General features: G+C 44.3%; 1 protein-coding gene across 1 annotated transcript; it reads left to right on the top strand.

Annotated features, from left to right (window-relative positions):
• Positions 1 to 12,241: 12,241 nt before the first annotated feature.
• On the top strand, positions 12,242 to 13,476 carry LOC139556985 (DNA-binding protein inhibitor ID-1-like). Its single transcript, XM_071371223.1, has 2 exons — positions 12,242 to 12,739; positions 12,958 to 13,476. The coding sequence occupies exons 1-2, from the start codon at positions 12,383 to 12,385 to the stop codon at positions 12,991 to 12,993; spliced, it is 393 nt and encodes a 130-aa protein (XP_071227324.1). The 5' UTR covers positions 12,242 to 12,382; the 3' UTR covers positions 12,994 to 13,476.
• Positions 13,477 to 14,088: the final 612 nt, after the last annotated feature.

Here is a 14,088-nt window from a genome sequence, read left to right on the forward strand (position 1 = left end):
CAAGAATGACCTCAATTACCTTAATACCAGTGGACAGCATGTTTTCTCTGTCAGCCCTATAGAAAATGAAAGGCTTAAAATATCCACACATTTGTGAATCATTGTATTAATCAAGTGTGCAACACTATGTGCAATATTGTTTAGATGAGAAGCTCCTACACAGCTTGAATTGATATCCTTATTTTGTTTGTCTATATATTATGGTATTTACAGTATGCTAATAGCTGCACTCACACATGAAGCAGGAATGTGGCTTTGGCCACACCACATTCAAGGCTATTGTAAACAGAAAAACATTGAAAATACAATGTTAAAGAGACATAGATCTCACTAGACATATTTTACACATGTAAATCCACCAGTTGTTATTAGTCTATTAACTTATACCACCTGATGACGGGCTGAAATTTGAGGTGGTCTTTCCAAACAGCTCTTACACTAAAAGGTCATTATCATAATGTTCACAATTTCACAGTATTATTCCAACCTCATAGTGTGGAAATATATTTTAAAAACTACACGTAAATAATGTTATTGACTGCACTTGGCCTTTAAGGATGTCATAAGCTGTGTGTTTACACACAGGGCGGGGCAGGGTGATTACAACACATACTTGAGGCTGTCAGGTTTTTGTGGTATAGAGAAGCTTATTAGCTGACTTAAGCCTCTCACAGCACAGGCACATCCAGGGAAGAGGGGAAGAGGACATGCGTAACACCTGCAGCTGCTCCTACTCAGGGTGTTTCAGTGAAGCCAGGATGGTGAGAGGGTGGAAAGGGAGAGGGGGAGGAATTTCCAAGGACAGGGAAGATGTTGTGAAATAATATTGCGCATGTGGCTGCACTGCTGCAGAGGGAGTGAATCGCTCCATGTGCAAGAACATGAGTCATCAGGGGTGTTCCTCTGAACTAGGATCAGACTCAAATCTTTCCCCTACTGTCCCAAACCCCATCCATGCATTTTCCATGCCTCTGCCCATTTACACAGGTGCAAGCAGGGAAGTAAGCCAAGAGATTACACACACATGTGCGCCACCCATACACACACACCCAACCACACACACAAACAAGGTTCAGCATATAAAAAATTATACATTCTCTGCATCATTATGAAATCATGTGGTACATGTGACATACTGTTTAGAGACTTCCTTCCTGCCCTTCAACCACAGGTGGCTCTAGAGCAGAGCATTCCCCTGGTATATTGTTACTGATGACTGATGTCTCCACTACAATAGATAATGGAAGTGGCCGTATCGTCTAGGAAAATTACATTCATCACAATGTTAGATTAGTCACATGAGTAAGTTTAGCCTTTATCGTGTTGTTTCAAGCTCAATTGGATCACTTTCATCGGCAGACTCGATAGCCTTGGTTTCTCAAATGATTGCCTCGCCTGGTTTACCAACTACTTCTCTGATAGAGTTCAGTGTGTCAAATCAGAGGGCCTGTTGTCCGGACCTCTGGCAGTCTCTATGGGGGTGCCACAGGGTTCAATTCTTGGGCTGACTCTCTTCTCTGTATACATCAATGATGTCGCTCTTGCTGCTGGTGAGTCTCTGATCCACCTCTACGCAGATGACACCATTCTGTATACTTCTGGCCCTTCTCTGGACACTGTGTTAACAACCCTCCAGACGAGCTTCAATGCCATACAACTCTCCTTCCGTGGCCTCCAACTGCTCTTCAACCGATCGCTGTCTGCACCTGCCCGCCCGTCCAGCATCACCACTCTGGACGGTTCTGACTTAGAATATGTGGACAACTACAAATACCTAGGTGTCTGGCTAGACTGTAAACTCTCCTTCCAGACTCACATCAACCATCTCCAATCCAAAGTTAAATCTAGAATTGGCTTCCTATTTCGCAACAAAGCATCCTTCACTCATGCTGCCAAACATACCCTCGTAAAACTGACCATCCTACCGATCCTCGACTTCGGCGATGTCATTTACAAAATAGCCTCCAATACCCTACTCAATAAATTGGATGCAGTCTATCACAGTGCCATCCGTTTTGTCACCAAAGCCCCATATACTACCCACCACGCTCTCGTTGGCTGGCCCTCGCTTCATACTCGTCGCCAAACCTACTGGCTCCAGGTCATCTACAAGACCCTGCTAGGTAAAGTCCCCCCTTATCTCAGCTCGCTGGTCACCATAGCAGCACCCACCTGTAGCACACGCTCCAACAGGTATATCTCTCTGGTCACCCCCAAAGCCAATTCCTCCTTTGGCCGCCTCTCCTTCCAGTTCTCTGCTGCCAATGACTGGAACAAACTACAAAAATCTCTGAAACTGGAAACACTTATCTCCCTCACTAGCTTTAAGCACCAGCTGTCAGAGCAGCTCACAGATTTCTTCACCTGTACATAGCCCATCTATAATTTAGCCCAAACAACTACCCCTTCCCCTACTGTATTTATTTATTTATTTTGCTCCTTTGCACCCCATTATTTATATTTCTACTTTGCACATTCTTCCACTGCAAATCTACCATTCCAGTGTTTTACTTGCTATATTGTATTAACTTCGCCACCATGGCCTTTTTTTGCCTTTACCTCCCTTATCTCACCTCATTTGCTCACATTGTATATAGACTTATTTTTCTACTGTATTATTGACTGTATGTTTGTTTTACTCCATGTGTAACTCTGTGTTGTTGTATGTGTCGAACTGCTTTGCTTTATCTTGGCCAGGTCGCAATTGTAAATGAGAACTTGTTCTCAACTTGCCTACCTGTGTCATGCCCTGACCTTAGAGATCCTTTTTATGTCTCTATTTTTGTTTGGTCAGGGCGTGAGTTGGGATGGGCATTCTATGTTTTGTGTTCTATGTTTTCTATTTCTGTGTGTTTGGCAGGGTGTGGTTTTCAATCAGAGGCAGCTGTCTATCGTTGTCTCTAATTGAGAACCATACTTAGGCAGCCTTTTCCCACCTGTGTTTTGTGGCTATTTGTTTTCTGTCTTTGTGTCTGTACCAGACAGAACTGTTTCGTTTCGTTCATTCTCTTTGTTATTTTGTTTAGTGTTCTGTTTTAATAAATTAACATGAACACTTACCACGCTGCGCTTTGGTCCGATGATGATTCCTCATCTTCAGACGACGATCGTTACAACCTGGTTAAATAAAGGTTAAATAAATCAATTTTAAAAACTTTGTGATTGTGTTTTTGCCTGGCTATCCAAACACATTGCTCCGGCCAAACGCCCAGCTACGCCTAGGAACGTTCCCACTGTGTACACACTGGTTGAATCAACATTGTTTCCATGTAATTTCAGTGAAATTACGTTGAACCAACGTAGAATAGACGTTGAATTAACGTCTGTGCTGAGTGGGTTTCTTCTCAGTTCGAGTCGTCAGGCAAATCGTGTTAATGTTCGATGCACAATGTTTTGTAAATGTGTCACATACAAACAATGAAGGCTGGCTGAGACAGGTCAAAGTGTGTGGTTTGGGTTGGCACACTCCACTGACCCTGTTGTGTTACAAACTACACTCTTATTCTCGCAGAGTAGGATATGGGAAATTATAAATAAATTCCCATTGATTTGGGACCCCCTGTCACACTAAGAGGAGGCTCACAGTGTCTCTGTCAATCATAGCTACAACTAGAATACGTCAGGATGCTAAATCCACCCAGAGGTTCACTACCTTAAAGTTCCCTCTAGGGCAGCAAGCAGCGTCAAATGACCATGATGAGGCCTGTCCACTATTAGTCTGTGTGGTCCAGCCCACCAGGGGGTTACAGGGGGAGCTGCTGGGCCCCTCAGTGTCTCTCTCCTTCTTGTCCTCCTTTGATATCAGGAGTGGTGGAATAGAAGGGTAGCGCAGGGAGGGGTGCAGAGTGAGGGGTGAGGAGACAAGGGGCTCCCTAGTTGCCAAGCAAACTCCATATGGGCAGCTCACTTGTGTTACTGGGGGTCCAAGGCAGTTCCCAGAATTCACATGATAATGAAGCGGAGGGCCATTCAGAGCGCCAGCCTAAAGCTGGGCCTAAGAGCTTTTGATAGCCCCCAGCAGCCTGTAGCCTGCCTACCCCGGGCCCAGCCAGCTTTCCTGCCAGAGCCAAACCACCTGTTTGATTTTCCCAGGGCCTGCGAGCGACAGAGGAGTGGAGAGGAGGGAGGAGGAGGGGAAGGGCCTGCGAAGGAATGTCTCCCTCCCATTCTGTCACTGAGTGTGTACTTCCCATTCACTTCCTCTTTATAATCCTACACACCTCCCCTCATGTGCACACATACGCACTGTTACACACACTCACACACACACTAGCGTGTAAAACCCAGACACACACTCTATCCCCCTTTGTTAACTCCCTGAAACAATCCCAGGGAAAGAACTTTAAAACTAGGGCACCTTCTGCTGCCTTTAAGTGGATTCCTGGAAGTGGGCCCTAGCTGGGTGAGAAGCAGGGTGACGTCCTAGCTGAGCGTGCCTTAGACAACGTGTGAAACAAGAGCATCCTTGAGGTGCTGTTGCCGGCATGACTATGAGAGTGGTGCTATAGCTAGAAGAGGGGGAGAGGAAGGAGAGAGGGAAGAGTAGGGGAGACCAAGGAGTCAAAGGAGAGGGAGAGGGGGAGACAGGGAAACAGAGTAGTGTCTTATGTTTAGACGTTGAGGGAATGAGGCTGTAGGGAGGGGGTTAGAGGGCTTGTAGGGGGGTCTGTGTTTATGTGGCGGTCAAATTCCTTTATCGTGAGAATACAGCCAACACACAGGGACAGACGGGACAGATGGACAGATGAATCATCCTTTACTGTAATCAATTAGAGGACCAAAGTTGTTCACAAACTGTTTCAATATAAAAAATCGTTCAAACTTCTCGAGTCATATGTTGAACTGTTATAACATTGGTTTTTATTGTTATAAATAATCTTAAGAAAGCTTAAGGAGATGCCACTAGAAGCATAGTTTAGATGTTGAACTCTTAAAGACAAATCTCATAGCTTTGATAGTTATCAACGACAACATTTCTTTGCCTCAAGTTCTCCTGATGAAATATTTTCTAGGACTGTGCAATGAACTGTTCTGATCTAAACAGATTAGCCAACTTCCTGTGAGCACAGGTGTGTGACTGACTGTGTGCGTTGTTTAGTGGACACCTATGGTTTCCTACATGGAGGGAGGTGGGGGGGATTATTTTAGTCAAACCTGAAATGGTGCCTTGCTGGGAGCTAAACACCTGCACTCCACTCCCAGGCTGAGGGTGGACCCTCCCATAGGGCACTGTGCCCTGGTATCTCACATCACACCACTTCACCTAACACTGTATTATGTTACTGAGCTTCCCGCACTGAGGGTGTTCTTTCTAACACTTTGTTTAGGTCAGGTAGATGGGGAAGCCTGCATAGAATACAAAGCAATAACTATGTAAGTCTGTTGACTGAGACTCACGCTCACACCTGTGGCTCCTGTACCGCATCTTCAGAAAAAGATGGAGGATGAATGGAATGGATGTATGAATTCCAACATCCAATACCATCATGATTGTGATGTTCATTCAACATAGCTTAGATAAACAAAACAATAAACAACAGAGGAAGCCTCATCATTGCCCTTTCGAAAGTGCAGAAGTGTCAAGTGCCTAAAGGGAGAGAAACAAAAAACCAACACCCAAATAACCTGATTATATACATGCCACAATCAAAACAAAAGTGGTGGGACAATCTTTTCACTGTCAATGGCGGAGCTCATTTGTCAAGCCAATCCAAGAGGTTGGTTCTCAGGCGACTTGCACAATGCCCACTGACAAACAGGAGGGCTCTCCTTTTAGCTAAGCCTGCCACCGGGAAGCCGATCTGAAGTATTAATCTTTGGGTGGAACAGCGGAGGAGAGGGCTCAGCCTGGCCCAGCCATTGTCCCCAGCCCTGGGCCCTCTGAATGGGGCTTTGTGAGCTGCCCAGCTGCCACTGTCCAGGCTCCATCTTTAGGGTTTGGCTCCCATGTCCCCTGGCTGTGCTGACTGGACGCCTCTGTGCAGCTGTGGGGATGTGTGTGTAATAGGGAGAGAGGTCAGGTGACTGACCATTCATCACACACACACAGCCTACACACAGGCACTCACGCATCATCTGAAATAAAGGCTCTCTATCTTAAAGGTTAAATATTCTCAATTATGAGTACATGCCTATACTCCACCACAAAGCATTCCATCTTGTTATTAATTCAGCATCTTGATGCTTCTGAACAACACTCCACACTCGTGAACAGTGTATATCTCTGCCATGTAATTTAAAACAGATTTGATCAGGTCCCAGTGTGTATGATCGTAAGCTAGATGACTTGGAACTCTCCATGTCCAGTTCAATGCGCTAGGTAGTCTGAGGTGAGGATGGGCTCTGGTCTGGGGAGGCAGAGGAGGCTGGCTGGTTGAGTTGATGATTTTCAGCAGCAGTTTGCCCTCTATCATCTCCCTGCTGCTGGTGACAGCTGCCCAGCAGCAGTGGGCCCTGGTCCCCATAGTCCTCCATAGTCCTCCCCCGCTGTGAACAGCTGGTTCCCCCTAATGGATCTACTGAACCTGAGCTGGGCCCCACTGTCTGTTTGTTTGTCTGTCTGTCATTGTGTCTGTCTGTGTGAGGACCATGTAGTCCAAACACAGGCCCTATTCACATATAGCATAGCAGGCCACTAGAGGAGCTTCTAATGACTAGGCCTCATTAAAAGACATCGCAGTTTCTAAAGAGGTAGAGTCATTGTTTCCCCTGTGGAGAGGTAGAGCTGGAGAGTCGTATGCAACGTAATGAATCGGAACACCTTATCAGGTTTATTACCTACACTCAAAACGGAACACAGAACAGCACCTTCTCCATGTAGAACACTTTAGAGAGGCCTAACTGTGAGAATGAAAGGAGAGGTAAGGGGGGGTAGTGTAGAGGATGTCTAGGGATGGAAGGGACTCTGGCATTATTAGATTTGCAACAAGCCGTAACACTGTCTTCCATTGTCTGTCCCTTCCCCAAACCCCTGACCGTAGAACACTCCCCCCTGGCTAAAACTCTCTCCAGACAATTGCCACTGGAGTGGAAAGTATTCCAGAGCACAATGCCGATGCTCTCAATGGGTGCTTTTGCATGCCACCAGTGCGCCGTCACCAGCAGATGGGGAGCTAATTAGAAGCCATTAAAGGGCTTTGATAGTGTGTGTGGGAACCAGGCGGAGACAGGGGGTTAGGCCGAGGTCCGCTGGTCCCACTGTGAACGCGTAGGCACAGAAGCTGCTGCTGGATGCAGAGTGCCCAAGATGTGCCTGTCCCTGAGTGTGAGGGAGAGGGCAGCCAGGGCCAAGGACACAGTCCTAGACAACTGTGGGACTGGATGGATCTCTACATCTATGGCCGCAGCACTTACGATCAGTGAATACATCATGTTACATTTATAATCCAGAGATCTGACAATATTGATGTCAATTAATAGACTGTTAGGATGAACAGCAACGTAGCCATGAACTAACTTTGTTCATCCTCTCAGCTGTCAGCAACACCACCTCCCCCTGCAACATGCCCCTGTTTCTCAGAGTATTTCAGTTCAGAGCAGGACAAGCCTGTGGAGCTCAGGAAAATAAATAGCCTCACATACAGTAACTGTTCAGACGCCTCCAGACCTTACAGCAGCAAGCCTGTTCTGCTGATGACACATCTGTGAACAGGAGCTGCCCTGTCATCGGACAGGATGTGACTGACTCCCCACGGCCAGGCGCTCATTAGAGGCCAGTCTCCCCAGGGGGACGCCATGGCTGACCAGGCCAGAGCAGGGCAGGGCATAGCAGGCCATGGCAGAGACGAGCAGTCACCACAGGGAACCAATCATAACAAACCCATTGAGTAAGCAGAAATGACACACTCAGCCCCACCCACTCCATATTATCATCATTATTGTCCCTGCTACTAAGGTGTCTCAATTACTATCAACATTATACATTTGACATTGAGGCAGCTATGAAAAAACCATGACAGCGTTCCACTATCACATCACACATTCTCTATACGTGACACCGCACCACTTCCATATGAATGACGCCCCTCTTCTCCACATACCTGCGCAGGTGTGATCATTATCGACCAAATAGGAAGAGCCAGACTGGGAACTGGAAACTAATCTCACAGCTGTAGGGAGATGGTGTGTGTGTGTGCATGTGTGCGCGCTAGTGCGTGAGTACTTGTGCTCAAGTTAAATTACATTATAAAATAGATTCTATATTATGTCATGTTATATGATTGAATGATTATTGCTAAGTGTGACGTCCACAACCAACAACGATATCCATAATCATTGTCAAACTCATTCCACGGAGGGTCGAGTGTGTGCAGGTTTTCGCTCCTCCCTTGTACTTGATTGATGAATTAAGGTCACTAATTAGTAAGGGACTCTCTTCACCTGGTTGTCTAGGTCTTATTTGAAAGGAAAAAACAAAAACCAGCAGGCACTAGGCCCTCCATGGAATTAGTTTGACAACACTGTTTTAGAAGGTCCATGTTTCAGGAAGCCCTTTGAGCAGTAGCTATTGTTCCATGGTAATAATAGCAGCAGCAACATGGTTAAAACATTACTGGAATGGCCTTTTCCCTCTGAACATCAACTTCTCCCCTCACTACTTCCTGTACTCTGCTTTTGTGGAACTACTTTCTGTAGCGATAAAGAGGGCGTATTAGCCAATACAGTTCCCCTCTACAAATGGGACAATTTACAGTATAATGACAAAGCTGTGGGTGGGGGGGAAGTTTCTGTACTGGCACAAACTGTTGAAAACACTGCTGTGCTGTACACAGTGTTCCTTCTGAGTGACAGACTGAAACTCTTGCATGCCAGCCTTTTTGATAGTAATAATAATTTATTTGTAAAACACAAACAAAATTCAGCAACAATACATCAAAAATTAGAAAAAACAATAACGATACCTCAAACCATTACCTACTAAAACAAAATATAGACTTTAAGCAGATTAAGTGATCAAACATTAAAAGCTAGTTGTGTTTTAAACAAGGAAATTGAAGCAGACTCCTTGACATCTGTAGGTAGAGCATTCCAGAGCTGTGGGACGACATGTCAGAAGGCCCTGTCAGCCATGCTGCAAAGGTTTGTGCCTGGTGTGACCAGGCTGTTTGAGTTTGATGTTTGTAGCGTGCGTGCTGGGGAATAGTCCTCTAGAAGTTTGCATATGTATTTACGTGCATCACCCTTAAGGGCCTTAAAAGTCAGCAGCAGAATTTAAAATGTGATCCTGTATTGAAGAGGAAGCCAATGGAGGTTGAATAAAATAGGGGTGCTGTGAGTTTTTTGTGTAGTTTGTGAGAGCATCCTGGCAGCTTCGTTCTGGATCATCTGGAGTCGATACAGAAGCCTTACTGCGATTCCTGTCAGCTGTGCATTACAATAGTCAAGCTGAGATGTTACCAGGGCATGGACAAGCTTCTCAGCATCCGCAGTGGACAAGAATAACCTGATTCAAGCAATGTTATACAGGTGGAAATTTTTTGAAAGTGCTCATCTTACTCTGTGCACTCTTAGAGCCAAAGTGCACAAGCTCTGTTTTGCTGCAATTAAGTTTTAGGAAGTTCAACTGCATGCATCTCTTGGTTGCATCTAGACAGTTCTGTCAGTTTGGTTGTTACAGTCTCAGTGTCCCCTTTTGTTCTCAAATATATTTGTGGGTCAACAGCATAAAAATGAAAGTTTAGTCCAAATCTTTGGATTAGTATATCAAGTGGCAGCATGTATATAGAGAACAGGAGTTGCCCCAGAACAGAGCCCTGTGGCACCCCTTGAGTGACTGTGGCAGGGTTGGGTTCATAATTTCCAAGTGTCACAAATTCTTGTCTATCAGTCAGATAGGAGCAAAACCACTGGAGTGCTGTGCCAGAGAATCCCAAAAAGTTCTTAAGTCTGCTGATGAAAATCTCATGATTCACTGTGTCAAAGGCTGCTGTCTTGTCCAGAAAGAAGTAAAAGGATGCTAGTGTCTCCGTCATCAGCTGCCATCATCAAGTAATTTGATGGATGCTTTAATTGCATGTGTTGACATTGATACATACAGAATACAATGTACAAAGATGAAATACAACGTGGGATCAAATTTTTACCACACATCATTATAATTCATTGGTGCAATTACATGTCAGTTTGCATTCCAGCATTAACTACAATGAATGACTGGCCATGGAAGAGTGGGTGATGGTGGGAGGCATTGCTATTCTGTCAGTTAAAATCAGGAGCTAATATGTTTCACTTTTCTTTTCCCTCCTCTGGCTCTTCCCTCTCTCCTCTCTCTCTTCCATTGCCTTGATGTGGTGCAAACAGGCTGAAAAGGGCCCAGCTGTGTGGAGTTATTGTTGGTGTCAGTAGGAAGTGCTGATAGCTTTTGCAGCTGAACAAAAGCTGGATGAGGGGAATGGAGGGGCGCTCCAGACACTGTGGCTCCAGTCTAGATTCTCTCCCACAATCCCTGCACCGCACTCCCATTGTTCTGGCTGCCTGCCCCCGCCCCCTTCTCCCTCTGCCATGTCATCTGCGACCTGGGACAGAGGGCAATATATATATATATTAGGTTTAGGGGCTACTGCAGCAAGTAAAAAAAGGTTCCTTGTTAACTATTATTACTGGTAAAAATAAAATTAAGTCATAATGTTTGCTTGTGAGGCTGGTTGCCTACACCTATGCGTAATTTATTTGGATCCTTATAACAATGGGTTTAGTTTATAAATGTAGTACTAAAAACAATTGCAATTATATACATAAGAAAATTAACCTAGATATCACCAGAAAAACTAGGGGGGAAAAACTAATTAAAAACAGAAAATATTACCTTTATAGTTATTTTTGCATATGGTCTTAAAATGTTGCATAACATATAATTGCACTTTAAAACACTGTTTGCAATCAATAGCTTTGTTAATGAATACATAACTTTTTCTTGGACATTCTAGCTTTTAGAAAAGCTGCATATTTCATATAACACATTTTGCTGGTTGCTAGTGTGTTCATGTAATGAGACATCCACAGAGAGACAGACTCCTGCATATAGACATATTTACATGTGAAGGAATGCTGCCACAACTTATCCTATCAATTTGGTAAAAATGCGGTACAAAAGCATGCTTTCACTTTACAGCTCTCCGTCTTTATCTTTCTTTCCCTAAATAGTATTTTCGAGTAAACTGGCAACAATGGCCGTTTCCAGGTGCGTGGGGCGGTAATATCATCAGAGTGATTTAAGGTGATAAATGAATGATGATCACCGCAGCCAGTTTGTTCTCAGGGTTTGCGCGCTATGCAGGTGAATGGGGGAATGAGAGCCTGTTGTTTGAGGTCTCCATAGCGACCGCCCGCTCGGCGCCAGGCTGACAGGCGTCAAGGCTCGGATGAATGGGTGACGTCACGGCGCTGGCGCCTGCCAGTCTGCCTCGTCTTGTTTGGACAATCTGGGGGAAGATTCAGAGCAATGCAATTTCAATGTGCATACAAGGCTGAGCACACACGGAGAACATGTGAAGGAATTCGTGAAGTTGCTCACAGGAACTTCCCTTCACGAGAGGAAAGAGTCTGTGCTAAAAAGTGCAGTTTGTAAAAGTGCAGTTTGTAAGTAGGCAATAAAGAGACAACAGATTCTCTGCCATCTATGTTAACAGGAGAAAGTGCACCAAAGACAGACATGTATAAATAAACCCTTATAATAAAGAAGTACTGCTACACTAAATTGTGAATGTGCGTGTTAGGCCTATAGATCTAGCAAATTGTTTGAATGGACTTGAACCATATACTACCCAATGGTAATAAACCAGTTTATGATCCATAGTCTGGGTAGGTATACGTTTATGGCACCTTAATAACATGGTCATATCTGTGGTGCACTCTCTAACGGTTATTGGGCGAGAAAATTCTCAAGCGCTATGGTTATTACCATCAGCCATCCAATCAATCCCATCCCACACACATTCACAAACACAGCACACATACACAACACCACCCCTTGAGTGTCCCCAGGAACTCTACACCTGCAGAGTCCCTAAACCATGGACAGCTGGATTCCCACATCTCACCCGTAAAAAGACAGAAATTTGTTTCGATTTGTAACAGCATCCCTCAAACAGAATGTAAATCCTGATAACCAGCGCGCGCTCCCATTGGCCAATAACGCATTTGTGAGCCGTCCTTCTAGCGCTAAAACGGCAGTGCTATTGGCCCTTGCTCTGCAAACAGGACAGTTGTGGGCGCCCCCAAATAGTCTACTATAAATTCAAAGCTGTACACTCGTGCGTTGTTGAGAACTGTCAACATCACTGAGACAACATTCACAAGACTACTAACAAGACGTTTGGAGCCTTCGCTTATCTTTTTACGCACCATCTTTTCATTATCATTGGAAACTACAATATCAGCCAATATGAAGGTTGTCGGACCTACCTGCGCACTGAAGAGCAAGGTTGGAGGCAAGGACATGGTGCGGTGCCTATCCGACCAGAGCCTTTCCATCTCCAAATGTAAGATCCCGCTGCTGGACGAGCAGATGACCGTGTTTCTGCAGGACATGAACAGCTGTTATAGCAAGCTGAAGGAGCTGGTCCCCACTCTGCCTACCAACAAGAAGGCCAGTAAGGTGGAGATCCTCCAACACGTCATTGACTACATCTGGGACCTGCAGGTCGAACTGGACGAGCCGGAAAATAACCGCCAGCAGAGCAGCGTGCCCCGCACACCTCTGACAACCCTGAACGCAGAGCTGGCCAGCATCACTGTCGAGGTAAATATCACTCTGACACGTCTTTATGAGTTTTTACAAGAGCTACCTAGTGTCTCCCTTCTGATCTAACTGTTAGTAGTAATAAGAAAAGTCTAACTGTGCGTAAATGGGTTTGTTTATAACTGTGCAAAATTATGTTCAGTTTCACATGCGTTTCAGTAGGCAAATCATTTCACTGCAAACACTGACCTAATCGTTTTTATTTTCTCTCTTTCCAGAATGGATGCTCGGATGACAGAATCATGTGCCGCTAGACCTCTCGGAGTATCGACCCATCATTCCAGAGCGACCACCACTATGAATGAACAAGGTTACATTATGTGACATTTTATCACTACCAAACCTTGAGCCAAGTAGGGAAGTTGCAAACTCCCATGCTAGAAAATACTTTCGATGGACATTCTAAAGAAGCGAGGAACTGTCACTCAAGGCATTCGATCCATTTCGAGATCTCGGATCTCAGAGACGATTGGGTCCGAATAGACTGTGTTAGCCAGGGGACCATGGCAGTTACTGCAAACAGCTTTGCCTGTTGTGTAGTTGCTCAATAAGTTTTCTTGTGAAACATGTCGAAATTCAACATTTTATAAAGAAAAGTCATTAATTTTCTCAGATTCCTGAGCGACAAACTGTATTGTATATTACAATGTCACACTATGTGAAAAAAATGTTTATTTTTTATACAATGTACTTAAATGGTGTTTTTATTAAAACAAGACAATTATTTTTAAACATGACTTTTATGGTATGTGTGTCACAGATCATTCCCACTCCACATCACATTCAGTTAGGCATAATACATTCATATACTGTTCATATGTGCACATAAGATGCACAGGCTTGGAGAGATGAGGGAGACAAACATTCCCTGGACTAAGTTCAGGAATAACATCCGTTTTTGTAAAATATAGGTGGGGGGGGGTCTTACTTCTTAATATATCATTCACCTTCAACTATTCAAAATACTTTTTACTATCAGAATTAAGTCATTGAGGAGCTGAGGCAGTTAACAGTTAATGCGGCCTACAACAGCAAATTACAAGTTAGCATACAGTATAAATAATAATAAGTCTTGAGTCGAGAGGTCGTGACAGATATTGACAATGATAACTAGCAGAAAATATTGCTAATCTGTTTGACAATTCAGCACAAGTTATAGGAAAGCATTAGGTCTAATCAGGAATTAAGTAACGTCTGTCCATAAAAAAATGTAATAGCAATTTGGAACATGCTAAAACACTGATGTAAATTGTGTTTTAGTTGAGGATCCTCTACACTAGCGTTTTCTATTTTGGCAGGGCAGGGGTTAAACTGTTTTTGGAAAGGCAATTCGTTATAAGATTTATTCT

Source organism: Salvelinus alpinus, chromosome 2, assembly GCF_045679555.1.
Source record: "Salvelinus alpinus chromosome 2, SLU_Salpinus.1, whole genome shotgun sequence".
Lineage (NCBI taxonomy): Eukaryota > Metazoa > Chordata > Actinopteri > Salmoniformes > Salmonidae > Salvelinus > Salvelinus alpinus.